Consider the following 20,781-nt stretch of genomic DNA (forward strand, 5'->3'; position numbering starts at 1 on the left):
TCCTATTTTTCCTTAATTGACTCCCTTTTCCCCTCCCTTAGCAGCTGATTGAAACCTTTCTCCCAAAGTCCTTCATAAGAGCCGATTGTGCCAGACACTCACTGACATCAGAGCCAAAACACAGAATATTTTCACTTGGCACAACCAACTTTTCCATTGTTATTACCCATGACTCATTTCTTTCTATGGTAGATCAATACTGGCCTCTGTGCTGTTCCTGTCACACTCATTCCACTTACGGTCACCATGTCTTTGCACTCGTTGTCCTTTTTGCCAGGAAGACTCCTCACTTCTACTTCTTAGAATCACTTGTTTCCTCCAAAACTCAGATCAAGCAATACCTTCTAACATTCCCTGATTTCCCCTGATACTGGGGTTCTTCCCCCTAAAAGGACCTCACATTTCCATTTTATATATTTATATTTACTTTCATGTATATTTATTGTCCTTCCTGGTAGCATACAAATTCCTTGAGGATGGGAGGAAGGGAGAGGGAAAGGAATAAGCATTTATGTAGCTCCTACTATGTACCAGGTACTCTGCTAAATGTTTTACAAACATCTCATTTGAATAGCACAACAATCCTGTGAGATTAAAAGCTATTATTATTCCCAAGTTACAGTTAAGGAAAGTGAGTGAAACACAGATTAAATAAATTTCCCAGGTTCTCATAGCTGATATCTATGACTGGATTTGAATTCGGGTTTTCCTGATTTGGGGGCCAGTGATCTATCCAATGCATCACCTAAATGCTTAAGGAGTATTTCATGTTTGTCTTTATAAATACGTTTAATAAATGCTTATTGATTGAATGTTTGATATACACATGCATTTAGCAACATGGGATAGTGAAGGGCTGCACTTTCCATTCAGAAGATCTGATACCAGAGAGTGATATCCTCTGTTCCTTCTCTCCAATGTTCATGCCTAAAACAGAGTTTATGGCAAAGCCAAAATTCTAGGTTCTTTAAAGTGTTATTATATTTCTATTCAATTAGTTAATGGAAGTCAGACTGAGACAAAAAAATGTTGATCAACTATAGTAACGTGATTGTGTTTCATTATTAAGAGCAGGATGGGAAATGGGAGGCACTGGAGAGACAGACAAAGACAAAATGAGAAGACAAAGACAGTCAGAAAGAAGGGAAAGAAATAGAGATAGTGAGAGAGAGAAGATTAGAAGAAATATACTCTAAAAAAGATTGGTATTTTGCTTACTGGTGGTTCTGAAAATGAAACAGTCTTATTTTATAAATTCTCAAACGGGGGTAAAATCTTAATTCTGATATAGGTAAAAGGTGAACTCAGCAGTAATTTCTGTCAAAGGGGAACTTAAACAAGCTACCATAGGAGGCAACATAACTTTTCTCTTTGTTCAATTCTGTGAATGCTCAAGTATATTCCTTTCTCAAGGATGGAGTCTAGAGTTATGAGTAGCAGTTCACTCAATGGGAAGAGAAAGAAATTGACTAAAAAAGTATGATTGATGATCATGTTCTAAAGGTCATTTTGTCAACAAGCATTTATTAAGTGCCTACTAGGGCCAAGCATTATGCTAAGCACTAAAGATGCAAAGAAGGTCAAAAAAAAGTTCTTTCCCTCAAGCAAATTATAGTCTAATGGGGGAGACAATAAGCAAATAACTATGCATGAACAAGATATAGATAAGACAAACTGGAGATAATCAACAAAGAGAAGCTATGAGCAGTAAGGGAGATAGAGGAGGAAAAATCATATTGTAGAGGATGGGATTTTAGCTGGAATGTGAAAAAAGCCAAAGTCAGCAAGAGATGGACATGAGGAAAGAGAGAGTTCTAGGCATGGGGGACAACCACTGAAAATGCCTGAATTTGAGAAATATGTAAGGAAAAATATAAAAGTCAGTGCCACTGGATTTAAGAGGTGTAATGAGGTGTAAGAAAACTGACAACATAGAAAGAAGAGCTTTGAATACCAAAGGATTATATATTTGATCCATTTATGGGTTGTATATTTGTATTTACTTATATGTGTGTGTATGTATCCACCTTGGTAATCTATAAGTTTCTTGAGGACAGAAGGAAAGGGATAAGCATTTATATGGTACCTACTATCTGCCAGGCACTGTGCTAAGTAATTTATAAATATTATCTCATTTGATCTTTACATAACAATCCTTGGAGGCATGTTTTGTTGTTACTTTCATAATATAGTTAAAGAAACTGGGGCAAACAGTGGTTAGGTGATTTATCAGGGTCACAGTTAGTAAATGTCTGAGGCTAGATCTGAACTCAGGCATTCCTAAGTCTAGGCCCAATCTATAATACCACCTAGCTCTCTACATGCTGTTTCATTTTTGTCTCTATGATCCCAACATCCAAGAGGATAGAATTTACTGAATGGGGGGGTAACATGATCAGATTTGTTCTTTAGGAAAATAATTTTCATGGTTGAAAGGAAAATTGATTGGAGCAGGAAGAAGACAGGCTGACCCACCAGCTGCCATTGCAGTAATTCAAACATAAAGTGGTGAGAATCTACATCAGGGTAGTGGTGGTATGAAGAAGAGATGGCAAATTCAAGAAATGTTACAAAGACAAAATTGACAAGAGATACTACAAAGATGAAATGGAGAAAGAAGCAGAAAATGGAGGGATGCAATCTTTGTTGTAAAGGAATACTATACAATGATTGGGGTTGAGGCCATGATTACCAACGATACTGTGGATTTACTTTTCATAATGCCTGAGGCTTCCCAAAGAACTCTTTGTTTATTGACAAGAGATACTGCAAAGGTGAAATCAACCAGAGATATGCATAGGTGAAATCAACAAGAGATGCTGCAAAAGTGAAATCAACAAGATTTGCTGCAGAGGTGAAATCAACAAGATTTGCTGCAAAGGTGAAATCAACCAGAGATGCTACAAAGGTGAAGTCAACCAGAGATGCTACAAAGGTGAAGTCAACCAGAGATGCTACAAGGGTGAAATCAACCAGAGATACTGCAAAGGTGAAATCAACAAGAGATGCTGCAAAGGTGAAATCAACAAGAGATGCTGCAAAGGTGAAATCAATAAGAGATGCTGAAAGGGTGAAATCAATGAGAGATATGCAAAGGTAAAATCAACAAGAGATGCTGCAAAGGTGAAATCAACAAGCATTTGAAACATCTTCAATATGGAGTTGTGAGAGAATGAGGAGCAAAACTGAATAGTCCAGCATCAGAGAGGGAGCAAAAAATCCTAATCCTGCTTGGTAAGCAGCCCAGCAAAATCTTTTTCCCTTTTATAAATATCCTCTGCAATACGAGTCCATCTATCTTTGAGCTTTACAAGCAATTTACATATATCCCCTCACTGGATTCTTGCTCAATAACCCTAGGAGGTAGGCAAGATGTTTATTTTTGGTTTTGATATGAAGAAGTGATCTCATATGAATTTGGACTTTCTAGTATGCAAATTTTCTCCACCAATATAGATCAGCAACTCATCTATAACTGATAATCTTAAAGAACCAGCTAGGGTTCTGAAAGTTTGCAACTTGTCCATGGTCACAGAGCAAACACACCTTGAGTGCTCCAATTCAGATCTTTTTCCTGAATCCAAGGCTAGACCTTTATTCAGAATGCCATGCTTCTTCTCAGGATAGGCATAATTATTTCTACTTTCCAGATCAGAAAATTGAGGCTTAGAGGAAAAACAAGATGTAAGGGAATTCTTTTAATTCTAAATTGCTATGATTCTGTCTTGCTTAGTTCATTCCCATTCATCAAATTCCCCTAAGAATAGCCAGATATTTCTTTAATTTTTAGTTATTCTAAACATACTTTGTGTTAATGCTTAGTGTGTATCAGGTTTTCATGAAATGTTCAGTAAATCATCCCTTACTGTCACAATAGGGTGTAAGATGTTCTGTGACATCTAACCCCTAACCACTACACTTCACTTTACAACTGAGAAACCATCTGGCAGGACAGAAGCATTGCAGCATCCTAGAATTAAGTACAGTTTAATAAACTGTATTCAAATGTCTGGATTTTTCATTTAATTCAGTAAATACTTATTAAGTTTGTTTTTGCTTACCTAATATTCCTTCCCTTTATTTACTTATTTATTCAATTATTTATATGTTTATTTGTTTACTTTGAATTTATCCTCAGGGCAAAGATTGTTCTCTATTCTATCTTTATGCCCTCAACACCAAGCAAGGTTTGCCTAGAGAAAGAACTTACTAAGTATTCATTGAACTGAATTTTAGAGAGGAAACTTAAAAAAATAATTTAGGGGATTATGTGGGAATTTCCCCTTAAGAAGTATCCTCTACTTCCATATTTTTTCATCGTTTTATTTTTAAATTAACTTTTGTTTTCTCAATCCCCCCATTTAAAAGAATAAGAAAAATAAAGACAAATTATACAAACAATATTAAATCCTTGTGTTGTCCATGTCAGTCAGGCAGGCACTCATTAAGTACCTATCATGTGCTAGGCTTTGTAGCCTCAGCTACAAAGAAAGGCAAATGAGAAGCCCTGTCCACAGGGAACCCATAGTCTAATATAAGAGACAACATGCAAACTACTATGAAGCAAATAAAACATAGATGAGATAGATGGAAATAGTCAACAGAAGAGATGCAATTGAATTGAGAGGATTAGAAAAGACTTCCTAAAGCAAGGAGAATTTTAGTTAGGACTCAACAAAAAAAAAAGTCACAAGAGGACAGGGTTTAGGGATGAGGAGGGAAAGAATTACAGGTTGAGGGACTGCCAGTGGAAATGTCTGAAGTTGGCTTACATATCCCCAAATGCATCATTCTGCATCTTGAACCCATTGTCTCTCTATTGGAAAGTAGGTAATAAGATCCCCATCAGGCTTTTAGAATAACAGTTGGTCATTACAACCAAATCATTGACTTCTGTGTAGCACAGAGGCACGGGAGAATTTCCTTGGGTCACTGAGGCAGCCAGTTTGTGTCAGAGATGATGATACATGAACCAAGGTTCTCCTGATTCTATGACTGGCACCTTCTACATTACCTCCTGGCAAAGAGAAATGGATCTCAGGTAAGCTATTAAGTGACTTTTCATTACTGAAAGCTTCTTTCTCATGAGCCCTCCATGCTGCGATACTTAGCAACTAGTCTTACAATTACTTGGTAACTTCGATTCTAATTACAAAGTAATTGGCAAGAACATACCATTGTGAATTCCTATGGTTATATGCCAGATAATTATCTGGCTTTTATGTTCTCAGTAAAATAACTCAATGTCCAAAAAATGTTCCAGTTGGGCTGGCCAATGGCCAACCATATCCCTTAGCCAACCAATAACCAAGAGGTGGCGTTTAATCAAATCATTCAAATATTTGGTTTCCAATGGAACATGCAGATAAGAAGATGGGATGGCCAACATCTGTCTATTGCCGAAGAGTGTAATAGCAAGGCAGGGGGGAGAAAAGCCCCACCAGAAGATAAATATAAACCTACACAATGGCACAGCATAAAAGACTATTGCCTTTGGCCCTTGTCCACCATTGGGTATTTGGATGCTTATAGAAAATACCAAACACTTAAAACTCCAATTACATTTCTCAAAGCCAGAGCATCTTTCATAGTGCTAGGAAAAGGACAAGTTATTTGTGAAATCTGTAGGCAGCTATTTATTTTTTCCTTCTGAGGAATTTCAGAATACTACATATAATAGACAAGAGCCATCAATCCAGTTGCCTCATTTAATAAGCCACACATTTTAATTTTTGCTTCATAATGATCACTCTCTCCCAGGAGGGTTGCTAAGGGAAAGACGTCCTGGTGGGGCAAGACAAAGATGATACACATAATTGCAATTTACAGTTTGTATAAACAACAATTTAAAAAATGATTGGGATGAAGAAGAAAGAGAAAATTACAAGAGAACATGGCAGCCAGCAACAAAGGTGGCTTGGATGTCACTAAAGAACCTTGCCCTTTATAGTGTAGGCTCCTTGAAGATAGGAACTATTTTTGCCCTTTTTTTTTCAGTCTCCCCTGTTTAGCATAGAGCCTGGCACATAGTAAGTGCTTAGAAAATGTTTGCCGTTTAATTCATCAGTTAGCTGAGGGAAATCATTTACGCTCGGGACAATCCCCAAACTTTCAGTGAGTCAGGTTAATAAGTATTTCATTATTTCCTATAGGCTAAGTACTAGGGTAGGTGCTGGGGAGAGATATAGAGAGGTGCTGGGGTGAGAGGTTCCTGGACTTCACAGAGCTTACATTCTAAGATGTAATGAGGTTCTCTGTCTTTGTCTCTTTCTATCTCTGTGTTTGTGTGTGTGTTTCTCTATCTCTCTCTACCTGTTACTCTCTGAATCTATCTCTGTCTCTGTCTGTCTTTCTTTCTGTCTATCTCTCTGTCTCTGTCTCTCTCTTTCTGGTCCACTTCTACCCAGATCACCAGTCCAGTACCTAGTCATCATTACAAAAAGTGAGACTTACCATTAGCATCTGCCAACATGCTGGTCTCAATGCCAGTTACTGAAGACCCAGTCAGCTAAGTTCTCACCACCAAAGTCCTTGCTACTATCAAACAGCTCAACATCAAAAAAGGATATGTTTTTATCACTGAAAATTACATTAAAGAAGAGAAAACATATCTGCTTTGATGCTGCATCCTAAGGACCATGGGACTTTCCTGTCTGACCTACAGTTTCCATACATGTTCTCTCCCCACATTAGGATATGAGTGGATTTGAATTCAGGGCGTCCTGAATTCAGATCCAGTGCTTTATCCACTACACTATGAAGCTGACGTTAATAATAACAGTAACGTTATTAATCATAATTATGTAATATTATGTCACTGGGAAAAAGAAGATTCTGAGGGGGTGCCAGGAAATTTGGCCCAAACAAAAGGTATAATTGCTACTATGAGGGGCCAGCATGGAGAATTTAAATAAACATAAACCAGTTTCCAAATAGCTAAAGTGAAGCCAATTTAAAAATCAGTAAAGTGGTGATATGACATACAGAAAATTCTACTTTCATTGTTGCACTAATCTTCACACTATTAACAATCTTTCAGCATGGTGTTAGTAAGGTTAGGTTCATAATGATAACCCATACATATACTTATCTCTTCTGGCCCTCAATGTTTTCCTCTATAAAATGGGGATAATAGGAACATCTACCTCCCAGATTTGTCGTGAGGTTCAATTGACTTTTGTAAAATGCTTTGGAAACTTTAAAGGGCTATAAATTTTTTTTCCTCTTCCTCCTTTTCCTTCTCCTCTTTCTCTTACTCTTTCTCCTCTTTTTCTCTTTCTTCTTCCTCTTCCTATTTCTCCTCTTCTCCCTCTTCCCCCATCTTCTACTTTTTCCCCTTCCACCTTCTCCTTGTTTTGTTCTTTTCTTCTATTATTATTATTACCTAGAGCCTCAAGAAAATCCTGAAAGATATATGGAATCATAAAATCCAAATGATACTCAGTAAAATTGGTATAATACATCAGATAGAGCCCTGGACTTGAATCTAGAGGTCTTGGATTCAGATCCGATGTTGGAGAAGTCACTTAGCTTTAATATGTATACATTCCTTCATTGTAAAATGAAGGGAATTGGACTAGATGGCCTCAGAGATCCTTTCTGGCTTGAAATCTATCATCTTATGAATTATAGAACTATATAATTTAAATTATACATTATAAATTATATAAATCAGATTATGTAATTGTAAATTATAAAACTATATAATTTTAAGTTATATATTTTAAATTACATCATAAATTGTAGAGCTATATAATTTTAAATATCATAAATTACATAAATTAAATTATATAAATTATGAATTATATAATTTCAAATTATATTATAAATTATATGAATCAAATTATAGAATTATAAATTATAGAACATATAATTTAAAAGGATATATAAATTAAATTATACAATTTTAAATTATAGTTATAGAATTTTAAATGATATATTATAAATTATATAAATTAAATCATATAAGTTTAAATTATAGAAATATAGAATTTTAGAACTAGAAGGAACCCTAGAAATCACCTAGTTCCAGGATTTTAGAGATGAAACAAATGTGGCCCTAAGAGAGAAAGAAACTTCCTTAAAAAAGAGGGATTACAGTCTAGGTTTACTAGAGCCATGTTAGTCATGCTCCGCTCACCATCCCTGTGACTTCCCAAACCAAAACAGTCTTCTCTGGTCAGCCTTTCCCTCTGTGTATATTAGCTATTAGAATATATACTTTTTGAGGATAAAGACAGTCTCATTTGCATCTGTATCCATTACCTTGTACATCAAGGTGAACTGACTTAAAGGTACTATCTCTGCTTATATCTTATGAAGAAATTTTCTAGTTATTCAGTCATTTTTTTTCAATTGTGTCCAACTCTCTGTGACCCCATTTGAGGTTTTCTTGATAAAAATTCAGTCGAAGAGGTTTGCCATTTTCTTCTCCAGATCATTTTCCAGATGAAGAAACTGAGGCAAACAGGATTAAGTAACTTGGCCAGGAGCACCCAGCTAGAAAGGGTCTGAGTTGGGGGCAGTTAGGTGGCACAGTGGATAGATCACCAGCCCTGATGTCAGGAGGACTTGAATTCAAATCTGATCTCAGACACTTAACACTTTCTAGCTGTGTGACCCTGGGCAAGTCACTTAACCCCAATTACCTTACCAAAATAATAATAACAACAACAACAAGTGTATGGGGCCATATTTGAATTCACAAAAATAAGTCTTCCTGATTCCTGGACAGTGCCACCTAATGACCCTACCAAGAGATAGTACTTTATATATTCCTAAAAGCAGCATCGAGTTGCATACAAAAGTTGCATTGAGCAGTGGTGTCCAGGACTCGCCTTACTGGAATGGAAGCTCTTTGAAGAAAAGGATAATTTCATTTTTGCATTTGTATTTGCTCAGTACATTGTAAACACTTCATAATAGACACTAAATTTAATCATTTAATCTGACCCTCTCATTTTAAAAATGAGAAGCTGAGGCCCAGAGGTAATTTTACTCCATATCATTACAAACTGAAGGAAACAGACTGAGGATTTGACTGGAGGTCCTCTGATTGCCAATCCAGTGCCAGTTACATGATATCTCAGCTGGAAAAAATCTCAGAGGCTATCAGGCTCAACCCCCTCATTTTTACAGAGAAGGAAAGTGAGGTGGAGGAATGAATTACCAGGCTCAAGGTCAACGGAGTTATAGCAAATCAGAATTAGAAACCTCTGTTTTTGGTCCTTTCCGCTGCACCAACCCACTATGGGGCATCAGTACTTAATATACCTGGCTGTCCCGGTACTCACATGGAATATACATGGAGCATCTATTCACTAAGAGACTGGCTTGTCCAGAGCAACCTGGACCACGTCAGGTGGATTGGTAGCGGAAGGAAGGATGCAAGAGTAAAGATCTACTCAGGCTTAGGGAGCCATATGTCCAAACTGGGGCAAGACACTGACCTGGTGATGATTGCCAAGTGGGGCGGGCTCATGCAGGCCCCCATGAAGAGTACCACGTTCTCGTGCCGCGTCTGCCGGTAGGCCATGACCTCCCGCTTGAAGGCCTTGAGCTGGTCCTCATTGTCCCTCTCGATATCAATAAGCCTTATGGCCACTTCCCCATGCCAGCGGCCGTGGTACACCTGCCCAAACCGGCCCTTGCCGATGAGCTCGCCCATCTCCAGCTGTTCAAAGGGGATGTCCCACTCCTGGAGAAAGATGCTGGTCTGACTGGCCTTGCGGGGGAAATTGCGGGCAGAGAGAAGCGAGAGGTTCATCTCCTCAAAGTCATCCTCTGATTCCTCAGCTTCATTGTTCCCCTCCTCATTCTGTGGCAGGTAGGAAAAAAAATGAGAACAATTGTGGAAGAAGGGGGTGTCCTGTGACTAGAGCATCCAACTGGGAGTCAGAAAGAACTGTTACTTTGGCACTCCCCAGCTCTCTGACCCAAACCTAGTTTCCTCACCTCAAGTTTCAAATGTTTCTAAACATTCTTCTTGCTAGAAATCACAAGTCAATCATTTTTGCTTAGATCAACACCTATTGTCAACATATCCCTGAATCTTGGAGCTGGAAGGGACCTTGGAGGTGTTCCCTAAAATCTCAGCAACAATGCTAAATACTTGGGGCAGCTAGGTGGTGCAGTGGATAGAGCACCAGCCCTGAAGTTAGGAGGACCTGGAGTTCAAATCTGACCTCATACACTGCCTAGCTGTGTGACCTTGGGCAACCCCAATTGCCTCAGAAAAAAAAATAATATTAATTAATTAATGAGAGACAAAATAAAACATTTGGGCATTAAAGAAATGCCAAATACTCATTCATCCGTCCTTTGATTGAAGACTTTTAGTGGGGGATGATACTCCTTTCCAAGGCAACCCATTCTATATGAGGACAATATAGTACAGTGGAAAGAACAGTAACTTGCCTTCAAATCATGCCCTTGATGCTTGCTTCCTATATGACCCTCCAGAGCCATTTGGTTCCAATGGCCAGATACAGATCAGGACAGCTGGCACTCCCTCACTTCAATCTAATTCATTTGCATGTCATGGAATAACCCCCACACACACACCCCATGTCATGGTCATTTTCAAGAACAAAGAACAAACACATCTGTATGACCCTAGAGCCTCAGTTTCCTCATTGGTGATGGAAAAGTGTTAGATCAAATAATCTATGGATCCCTTCCAGTGGAGATATGTAGTCCTAAGCACCTAATTGTTAGCAAGTATTCCCTTCTATCATGAGAAAATCACTGCCATGTTGCTAATTTTACCCACTGGGGCCAAGCAGGACAGGGTTATTTCCCCCTTCTACATGAGAGTCCTTCAGAAACTTTAAAGCAGCTGTCATCTCTGCTCTACCCCCCCATCCCACCATAGTCTTTTCTTCTGCAGAATAAATATTCCCAGGCCCTTTGGTCAATCCTCATTTGGACTGATCTTGAGCCCTCTGGTCACTTGGTAAGAATCACAAGTCTCAAGATTCTCAGAGTTTCCAGAGACCTCAGTGTCCATCTGGTCCCACTCATATTTGAACAAGTATTCCCAATGAGTGACTCTCCCACTTTCCTCAACACCTCCAGTGACAAGAAAGTCACCATCATGAGTTAGCTTGTAATCCTTGCAAAGATCTCAAATACTTGCACAATTTTCCCCATCTCTATAGCAAGACTTCCTTTCTGCCACGCTTCATAAGGCACATTTCCCTTAGACTGGAAGCTCTCTGAGGACAGGGTTGTTGGGCTTTTTCCTACTCTTGGTATCCCAAGCACCTAGCACAGTGACTGGAACATAGCAACTGCTTAGTAAATTCTTGGTGGATTGAAATGGTCTGTTCCCCAGAGTCTAAGTCTTCTAGAAAATACCAAATTGACTCATTGTTGGGATATTGAAAGAGGGGATCCTTATTCAGTTATGGGTTGAACTAACTGGTCTCTGAGATTCCTTTCAGCTATTCTATTCTAGGATTTTAGGAAAGGGTGATCTAAAGTCTCCACTGCCACAGTGTTCATTATACTAAGTTAAAAAGAAACAATAAAAAATAAATGGTTAATAAACGTCCAGTTAAATTGAATATATGATGACGTGGTGTTTTTCTAAATGTAATTTTTAGCAATATTCTCAAGTTAGCATTTCAGCTTAGGTAGGTCAAGGAGTACTTGATTTTTCAGATGAAGAAATGGGAACCTCCCTAGGTCAAGTAACTTAGGATCAAAGCTAGAAGGCTTCTCAAAGATCATGAAGTCTAATCCCTTCATTTTATGGATGAGGAACCTGAGATCCAAGAAAGTTAATGATTTTTTTATTGCAGTGGAGCTGGATGTAGGGAAAGAATTTTTGCCCCAGTGCTAAGGTCAGCTTGATGGTGCCATAATGCACATAGCATTGGGCTGGGAATCAGAATGACTCATCGGCATGAGTTCAGATCTGGACTCAGACACTTTCTAGCTGGACAAGTCACTTAACCAACTCTGCTTATCTCAGTTTTCTCAACTGTAAAGAAAGAAATGGAAAACCACTCTACTATATTTGCCAAGAAAACCCCAAATGGAGACTCAAAAATAACTATAATGACTCAAAAACAACAATAAGAACTGCAGTGTTTAGTACATAGTAAATATAAAGTATAGCAAATGCTTCACAAATATTGGCTGGTCTATTTGGGAGGATTTTCTCAGAAAATGCGAACCATACTACTGTTAGCTCCAAGGCACATTGGGAAAACCAAAAGGCTCTCTATTGATGACTCTGTCCACTTGTCCTTTATTTCTCAAGAACCCATGGCCCTCAGTGGAAGCCCACTAAACATTTGGTGTGCTTTACTGACTTCTTAGGTGGATTCCCCTCAGCTGAACATATGATTCTCCCCACCTCCAAGTCCCCCTTCCTTTTTCCCTCCCCTCCCCTCCAAAGCTCAAGGCTGTGGGTCATGACCCACTCCATTGACCTCACTCTCCCAGCTTGTTTTTCTTTTCCTTTTTCCATCCAGACAATGCTGACTCACTGCCAACTTCCGTACAACATGGTTTCCAATGATGTCCATATATAATGGTCCATTAAGTCCAAGCTGGGAACGGTCAGCTCATTTTAATTGTTCCTAAGTTGGGCTCTGAAGGGCATGGGGTGGAATGCCAGCCCCAGGCCATACACTGCTTTCTCCCCTCCCCACTCCCCAATCCTAAACCTGCTTTGTCTCTGTTTCATTGGTTGCAAGCCAAGTTTCAGTTCACTCAAGCTCAACATGCAGAAAGTTTCTTTGGACTCTCCATGGTTCTCACCTCTGATGTTGGCTCCACTTCAATTTGAAGTAATGGGTTTCCTTCCAGGCTTTAGGGGAGAAGAAAAAATATAGTTTTAATTGATGGGTATATGGAAACTCAGACATATTGACTTCAGCTGTTTACATACATAGTTATAGGTTTTAAGTAGAAAATTGATTAGGCCCTGCTATTGCTCTGGGTTGTTCCATTTCTTTCTTTCATCAGGCAATTGGGGTTATAAGTGACTTGCCCAGATGGTAGACATCAAATATTTGAGGTCAAATTGGAACTCAATTCCTCCTGACTCCAGGGTCAGTGCTCTCTCCTAGTTCCACCTAGTTCCATTTTTGAAATAATCTGTTAAACAAGAGATAATAAATCCCAATTGCTTAATAAGATAGTTTCAATATTTCAATACAGTTATTTATTGAATTAAATACAAAGTAAGAAAAAAACAGAATAAAGAAAAGGACAGAAAAGGAAAACGATATAAAACATTGTCGTGCCCAAGAGAACAACAGGGAAGATTTATACATATATTTATTATATATGTGTATGTCTGTATATATACACATATACACACATACATACACATAGATTCATACATATATGTGCATGTATACATACACATATATGTATACATATATAAATCAAATTTCCATTTCAAGAAAGCATATATAATAATAGAAAAAAATCACATTTATGAATGTCTATCTTTTTTTCTCTACTTTTTTGCATATTGTTTGAGGGGGGAGATACTAGGAATCAAAAAAATTCATAACTTCCATCTCCTATTATCTACTTATAAACACTGAGATGATGATGATGATAAGTAGTAGCAGTAGCAATAGTAGTAGTAGCAGTAGCAGTAGTAGTAGTTAGTAGAAGTAGCATTTATATAATATTTTAAGCACCTAACCATTATGTCATTTGGCCCACACAACAACCCCAGAAAGTAGATATAATTATCACCATTTTACAGCAGAGTAAACTGAGGCAGATTGGGGTGGAGTCACTTATCCAGGATGACACAACTAAGTATCTAAGGCTGGGTTTGAATTTACATCTTCCTGACTCCAAGTTCAATGCTCTGCCCATTATGGTGAGTTAGATCTGGCCTTTTTTACTTTTTATCTGGATATTTCCACAAGTCTTCTCACTGATCTCTTACTTCCCTACTCCCCTCTCTAATCTATCCTCCATTGAGCTGCTAATTTGATTTTCCTAAAATACAGGGTCACTATGTCACTCCTCTGCTCAATAAGTTTTAGGGGCTCCCTATTATCTCTAGGATAACATACAAAGTCCTTCATAATCCAATTTCTAGGACTATTTCGCACAACTTTGTCTCTTGATAAGTCTGGACTGTTTGCTATTCCCATACATGACACTAAATCTCTCCCCTCCATGCCTTTGTACAGGTTGTCCTCATCAAGGCTCATTCAGGGACCAAGTCCCCCAGTCATTAATGCTCTTCTCAAAACCCTAAATGACTTCCTAATTTGCTTTCTATATAACTCTATATTGTCATAAATTGGAAGCTGGAAGGGACTTTCCTGTCCAAGATGCCCATTCCCTTCATATTACAAATGAGGAAACTGAGGAGAGGTTAAGTAACTTGTTCATTTCCTGACTTCAAGTTCAGTGCTCTCCATCCACTGTCATCCAGCTGCCCTTTTGTTATTTTCCACGAAATCTTCCCTCCCTCTCAAATAGATTGTAAGTTCTAGGAAGATGAGGATCATCGTGCTTAACCAATGACTTGTGCGGTTTTTTGGTTTTTGTTTTTTTTGGTTATTGGCCCTTTGATTCATTGGCTTAGCACAGTGCCTGGCACCGAGGAACCACTTAAGATATGCTTCTTAACTCCAGATAAGGAAATGCCTCCCAATGCAGAGTGGTCCATTATGTACCTTGGAGCTAGTTGTCCAGAAAACGGAGAAATTAAACAATTTGCCTAGGATCACACAGCATGGATATGCTCGGGTCTTCCCAATTCCAAAGCTAGCACTCATTCCATTATAACCCATGTCCATCATGAATGCTCACATTAATATAAAGGTTTACTAAGGGCTTTTATGAACATTATTTCATTTGATCCTCACAACAATCCTGAAAAGTATATGCTTTTGTCATCCCTGTTTTACAGATAAAGAAACTGAGATTAAATGACTTACCCAAAGGAAACTGAGCTTAAATGACTTGCCCTGCTTCATGGTCATGAAGCTACTAGGTCTCTGAAGTACAATTTGAATACAAGGCTTTCTTACTTTGGGTCCATTTATTCAAAAATTCTGACTCTGCCACAACATTTGTGTGACCTATGGCAAGTAATTTTTCTTCTTCTGAGCCTCAGTATCCTCATTTGTATAAAAAAGGAGGAGGAGGGAATTATAATAGCATCTACACCCTAGGATCATTTGAAAATCAAGTAAGATGTTTGTATAGCACACTTAGCATGGCGCTAGGCTAAGGTGCTACTTAAGTGGTAGCTATTATTATTGCCCCACGGCCCTTTTCTGTTTTCCAAACTGAATCTAATAAATTTCCTGGAACTGTAACGCTCTTTGATATCACAGACACTCGCAAGGCACCCATCCTGTTTTCAGTTAACGCTCCAGCACAATTAATAATAATTGGAGAGTGTATAGCCAAGTGTCCTTTCAACTCCACTTTGAGATTTCCAAAGAGCAGAGCATTATTTGTTATCTCTTGGATTAACCAATTATTTAGAGCAAGGCAGACTGTAATTGCAATAGAGACAGTTGATGTGATGAGAAGCTGAGACCCAATCCTGCTGGACAATGGCAGCTGGCTCTTCTGCTTGGCCCTCAGCAACAAAATAAGCTCTTCCTCCTGTTTGCCTTTCTTTTGAACCTGGATATTACAGCAGAAGAGGCTATTATATTACTACTCCACCCCTGCTGCCCCTACAAATCCTCTGTTCCTAGCTGTTGGTTTAAATGTATTAAAGTCCATGAAGCTGCAATGTCATTTTTCTACTGGGAAATTGACTATCAGTGTTAGAAATTAGATTGGATCCATCACTATTCAGGGGGAAAATGCACCTGTATAGTATTCTTGGGATGCTAGATCCCAAGCTAGAAGGAACACTAGGGTTTAGTTAGTCCAATGACCTCATTTTACAGATGAGGAAACTAAGACTCAGGAAAGTGAATTGTCTTGACCGAGGCCATTGGGCTCAATTATGCAGCTGGATCAAGATTTAAATCCAATGAGTCTAGTCCTAGAATTATTTTACCGGATCATGAGCCATTCTCCAAGCATGCTTCCTTCTATTTAGATACTGACTTATTAGTAGAAAGTCATTCAATTCAACTCAGTTCAACAAACTTTTAATGATTAGCTATTATCTGCCACACTTATATTCTATTGGGGGTGGCAACCACAAACACACACATACAACACATATAGAGCTAAGTAAACACAAAGTTTGGGGATTTCTCTGCTATTTGTTTGGACATGACCTACAATTTCAGCAGTTTCTCCTGGCAGAGGAAAAAAATCCTTCACCAATGCAGGTGAACATCTTCTCTTCATCTTAGAGCAAAAGTGTTTTTAACATGGGATCCATGAGCTTGGAGAGAATTACATGAACTGATGCTAAGTGAAATGAACAGAACCAAGAGATCATTATATACGTCAACAACGATACTGGATGAAGATGTAATCTGATGGAAGTGGATTTCTTTGACAAAGAGACCTAATTCAGTTTCAATTGATCAATGATGGACAGAAGCAGCTACACCCAAAGAAAAAACACTGAGAAATGAATGTAAACTGTTTGCATTTTTGTTTTTCTTCCCGCGTTATTTCTACCTTCTGAATCCAATTCTCCCTGTGCAACAAGAAAAATGTTTGGATCTGCACACATACATTGTATCTAGGATATACTAGGACATATTCAACATATATAGGACTGCTTGCCATCTAGGGGAGGGGGTGGAGGGTGGGAGGGAAAAATCGGAACAGAAGTGAGTGCAAGGGATAATGTTGTAAAAAAATTACCCTGGCATGGATTCTGTCAATAAAAAGTTACTATAATAAAAAAAAATGTAAAAAAAAAACATGGGATCCATGAACTTGTGCGCATATATATATATATATTTATATGTATAAATGCATATTATATATAGTATTATATATATATATATATATATATGTATGTATCAAGGCTTGTTAAACTTTTTTTCACCAAAGAAAGTTTTACACAATTCAGGTATATAGGTGTATAAAACAGAAATAAAATCAAACATTTACTGATAATAAATCATAATTTCATAATTATCATATTTAGTTATAAACTCCCCCATATGGGGTCATGTCCCATAGTTTGAGGAGCTTTGATATATATGTATACACATACACACACACACACACACACACACACACATATATATATATATATATATTTCGTTTAAAATTTTTCTCATTAGTGATCTATAGTCTTCAGCAGACTGCCAAAGAAGTATAGGACATATGTGGAATCAAAGAGTCACTAGTATAAGGACCCTCAGAAGTCATCTCACCTCCCCCCCATCTCTCCTACTCCTTTGAGAGTTGTCCAAGAATCCCATCTACCACTGTCTTTGCTTTCAACCTCTGAGAAGAGGTGGGGGAAGAACTTTCTCATTCCTCTTTGGGGCAATTTTCTTTGTCAGGAAGTCTTCCCTGATTTCAAACCCAAATCTGTCTCTGCAAATTCTATCCATAGATGATTTCTGATTCTGCCCTCTGGGGCCAAGCAGAACCAGAGCTAATTCCTTTTATAGAAGGTAGCCTTTCAAGTTTTCCTCATTAGGCAGCTAATGAAACTGGGTCTCTGGGAAGTGTAGTGATTAGGCATTTGAGGTAGGCTTTGAACACAGGTCTCCACATTCTCATTCTACGACTTTTTGGCTTCCTGTGCAATCTATCCTATTCCTACTTCCCCAAGGTAGCAAGTTAGAGCTTCCAGGATCATGTCTGCACTAAGGCAAAGACATTTCTTCATTGTTCATTAATTACTGGCCTGTATACAAGTATAAAGATGACTGGAAAGGGAGTGAATAATGAATGTTTAGAACTGCTCATCCGTCACCCAAGGGTGTTACCTATAGAGGATGTATGTAGTGCATGACTGGTGAAAAGGCCAATTACTCCCGGTCAGGAGCTTTGGGGAGACTCCCCAGTGCTATTGGCATCTGGGTTAGGGAGAGCAGCTAATGAGCAAGATTTCTCTGATGGTTGATGCAAAAATTAACCATACAAAACAAAACTAAATGCTAGTACCTATTGACACAATGAGTTCATTTGTCTCTCCCTACTTCCAACTACCCATCACTCAGGCTTCCCAAGGCTCTGTCTTCTTCAAGGCTATCCTTGATTTTCTTGAAACAAAACCAAATTTTAAGAAAAACCTCAGCTACCTTTTATTTTTAAAGTCATCTTTCTCTCCCTATATTACTCTTCACTTTCCTCCACCAAGGATCACCAACAAAGAATAAAAAATGAAAGTGGAAAAAATCAGCCATCTCTCTCTCCCTATCTTTACTAAGTGGAGATCTAAAGATGAAGACTGTTTATATATATTGTTCAATGTGCTGGTTAGTTTTGCTGAATTAATTACCATTACAATCCCTCAATTATGCCTCTTTTTCTATCTTTTCTTTGATTTTCATGGCAACAAAATTTTGCCAGCAAAGCCATTTGTATTAGAGGACATAAGGGAAACTGACCTGTTCTCCCTTATGTTTTAGACTGCCCTAGAGCTAGTCCTCTAGAAGGATTTCTTGAGCCTTTTTTGTGTTTTGGACCCCTTGGACAATCTAGTGAAAACTACGGACTCCTTCTCAGAATCATGTTTTAAAATGCATAAAATACATAGAATTAAAAGAAAACCAATTCTATTGAAATACAACTATCAAAATGTCAAACCACACATACGAGTTCTTGGCCCTGGGTAAATAATCTTGCCCTAGAACAACAATTCTTAAACTTACTGGTCTCAGGATCCCTTCATAATTCTCAAAATTTATTGAGGACTTGACCCAAAGAGCTTTTGTTTATGTGAGTCATACCTCATAGTTACTGTATTTGAAATTAAAACACCTTGGTATTATTATTAAAAGAGTTTTGCCCTCATGAATCTTCTGAGAGTATCTCAGGGGTCTCCAGATGTGTCTAGACCACACACCTCTGGTTTAGATAAATAAGGTAATTTAAGAGTCCTTTGGTCCATCAAACTAGAAAGCTTCAGGGACCATTTAGTCCAGTCCTTCATTTTACAGGAAATGAAAACTTCAAAGGTTGAGAGACTTGTCCCAAGTCAAACAGGAAGTAATAAACTGAGCTAGGAATGAATCTCTGGTCTTCCACATCAGCACTCTGCCCTATGATATGCTGCCTCCCCTAAAATTATATCTTTCCATATAATACAAATATAAATATATGTATATATATATATAAATATCTCTTTATATAATATATATATAAATATATCTTTATAAATATATAAATAAATATCTTTCTAATAGAAAGATATGTTTATATATATAAACATATCTTTCTATCAGATCTCTGATCATGCCCCCGAGAGTTGCCATTCTCAATTTTAGGACAGGCTTGTTCCAAGAAAGAGAACAAAGGATTTTTATTGCATTGACCTTCTCTCCCCACCATCCCTCCAAGTCCAGATGAGTGTTTTGACTTAATATGCCCAGATCAGCATTTACATCATCAAGAGAGAGCTGGTTGTTGTCTGACCAGTGAGGACTGACTCCTTCTTCCTCGCCTCCAAAGTGGGGGAGCCCTGGGCAGAAAGCTGGAAAGGCTAGGCTAAGAAGAATGGATGACTTTGTGATCACCAGACAGAAAAGAGAACTCTACTTACATTGGGTTTGAGTTCACTGGATGGAGGATGACTTGGGGTGCTCGATTGGGTGTCTCAGGCACTGGAACCACATCTGAAAACAAAAGATCCAAGAATAAAGACAAAAGGCACACTTCCCAGAGAGAGGAGGCAACCAAGAGTCATCATATAATTCCCTCATCAGACTGTTAATTCTTGAGAGCAAGGTCTGCTTTTTTGCCTTTTTTTGTATTCTCAGCTCTTAGCACAAGGTCTGGCACATAGCAGATTCTTAATAAATGTTTTCTGACTACTCCCCATTTTTATTGGTTCTCTTAGCACAAAGTAATAAGATAATAATTTGCTGTTGTTTAATCATTTCAGTCACGTTCTCCTTTTTGTGACCCCATTTGGGATCTTCTTGGCAAAGACATTGCCATGTTTTGCCATTTGCTTCTTCAGATCATTTTCCAGATGAGGAAATTGAGACAGACAGGGTTAAGTGACTTATTCAGGGTCACACAACTAGTAAGTGTCCGAGGTCAGATTTGAACTCAGGAAAATGAGTCTTCCTGATTCCAAAACTAATGCTCTATCCACTGCATGATCTATCTACCTCAAGATGGCAATTGCTAAGATTTATAGAGTGCCTCCTATGTGGTAGGCACTATGTCAAGTGTTTTACAAATATTATCTCATTTGATCACCTCAACAATTCTAGGAAGTAGGTATTGTCTTTACCCCCATTTTATAGCAAAGCAAACTAAGACAACGGAAGTTAGATGACTTGCTCTGGGGTCACACAGTTAGTATCTGAAGCCCAATTTGAACGTATGGCTTCCTGACTCCAGATGTTTAATAATGATGATTGATTGATTGAACATGTTTAAAAGGTAATGGGGCCTCAGAAGGATTTCCATATAACTGACTATGAACAAACTGAAGCCCATTTCACGGGAACCACTCAGCCTAATTCTGTACGCCAAAGGAGACGAGAGCGAATGAGCAGTGACATAGACCCTTCTTTTGATGAAAAGTAGTGCATCTATACAAGTGTGAATGTGTGAAAGAGAGGGAAGAGAAAAGGGGGAAAAATTAACAACATGTCATGTTTATTCCAACAGCTTCTTAAATAGCTTCCCCAGCCACTCTTCCCTGGTTCAGTAACTCTTCTCCTA

The 20,781-nt window shown here is 38.2% G+C and overlaps 1 protein-coding gene across 4 annotated transcripts in view; it reads right to left on the reverse strand.

The window, feature by feature from the left end:
* Positions 1–20,781, reverse strand: part of KSR2 (kinase suppressor of ras 2) — a 559,738-nt gene that overhangs the window by 101,006 nt on the left and 437,951 nt on the right. For all 4 annotated transcript variants that reach the window (XM_031948680.1, XM_031948679.1, XM_031948681.1 and 1 more), the window contains 3 exons: positions 19,646–19,718; positions 12,772–12,820; positions 9,450–9,817 (listed from right to left, as the gene is read on the reverse strand). In XM_031948680.1, the coding sequence (XP_031804540.1) occupies positions 9,450–9,817; positions 12,772–12,820; positions 19,646–19,718 (490 nt within the window). The remainder of the gene's footprint in view (positions 1–9,449; positions 9,818–12,771; positions 12,821–19,645; positions 19,719–20,781) is intronic.

The sequence above is a fragment of the Sarcophilus harrisii genome, chromosome 1 (genome assembly GCF_902635505.1).
Source record: "Sarcophilus harrisii chromosome 1, mSarHar1.11, whole genome shotgun sequence".
Taxonomy (NCBI): Eukaryota; Metazoa; Chordata; class Mammalia; order Dasyuromorphia; family Dasyuridae; genus Sarcophilus; species Sarcophilus harrisii.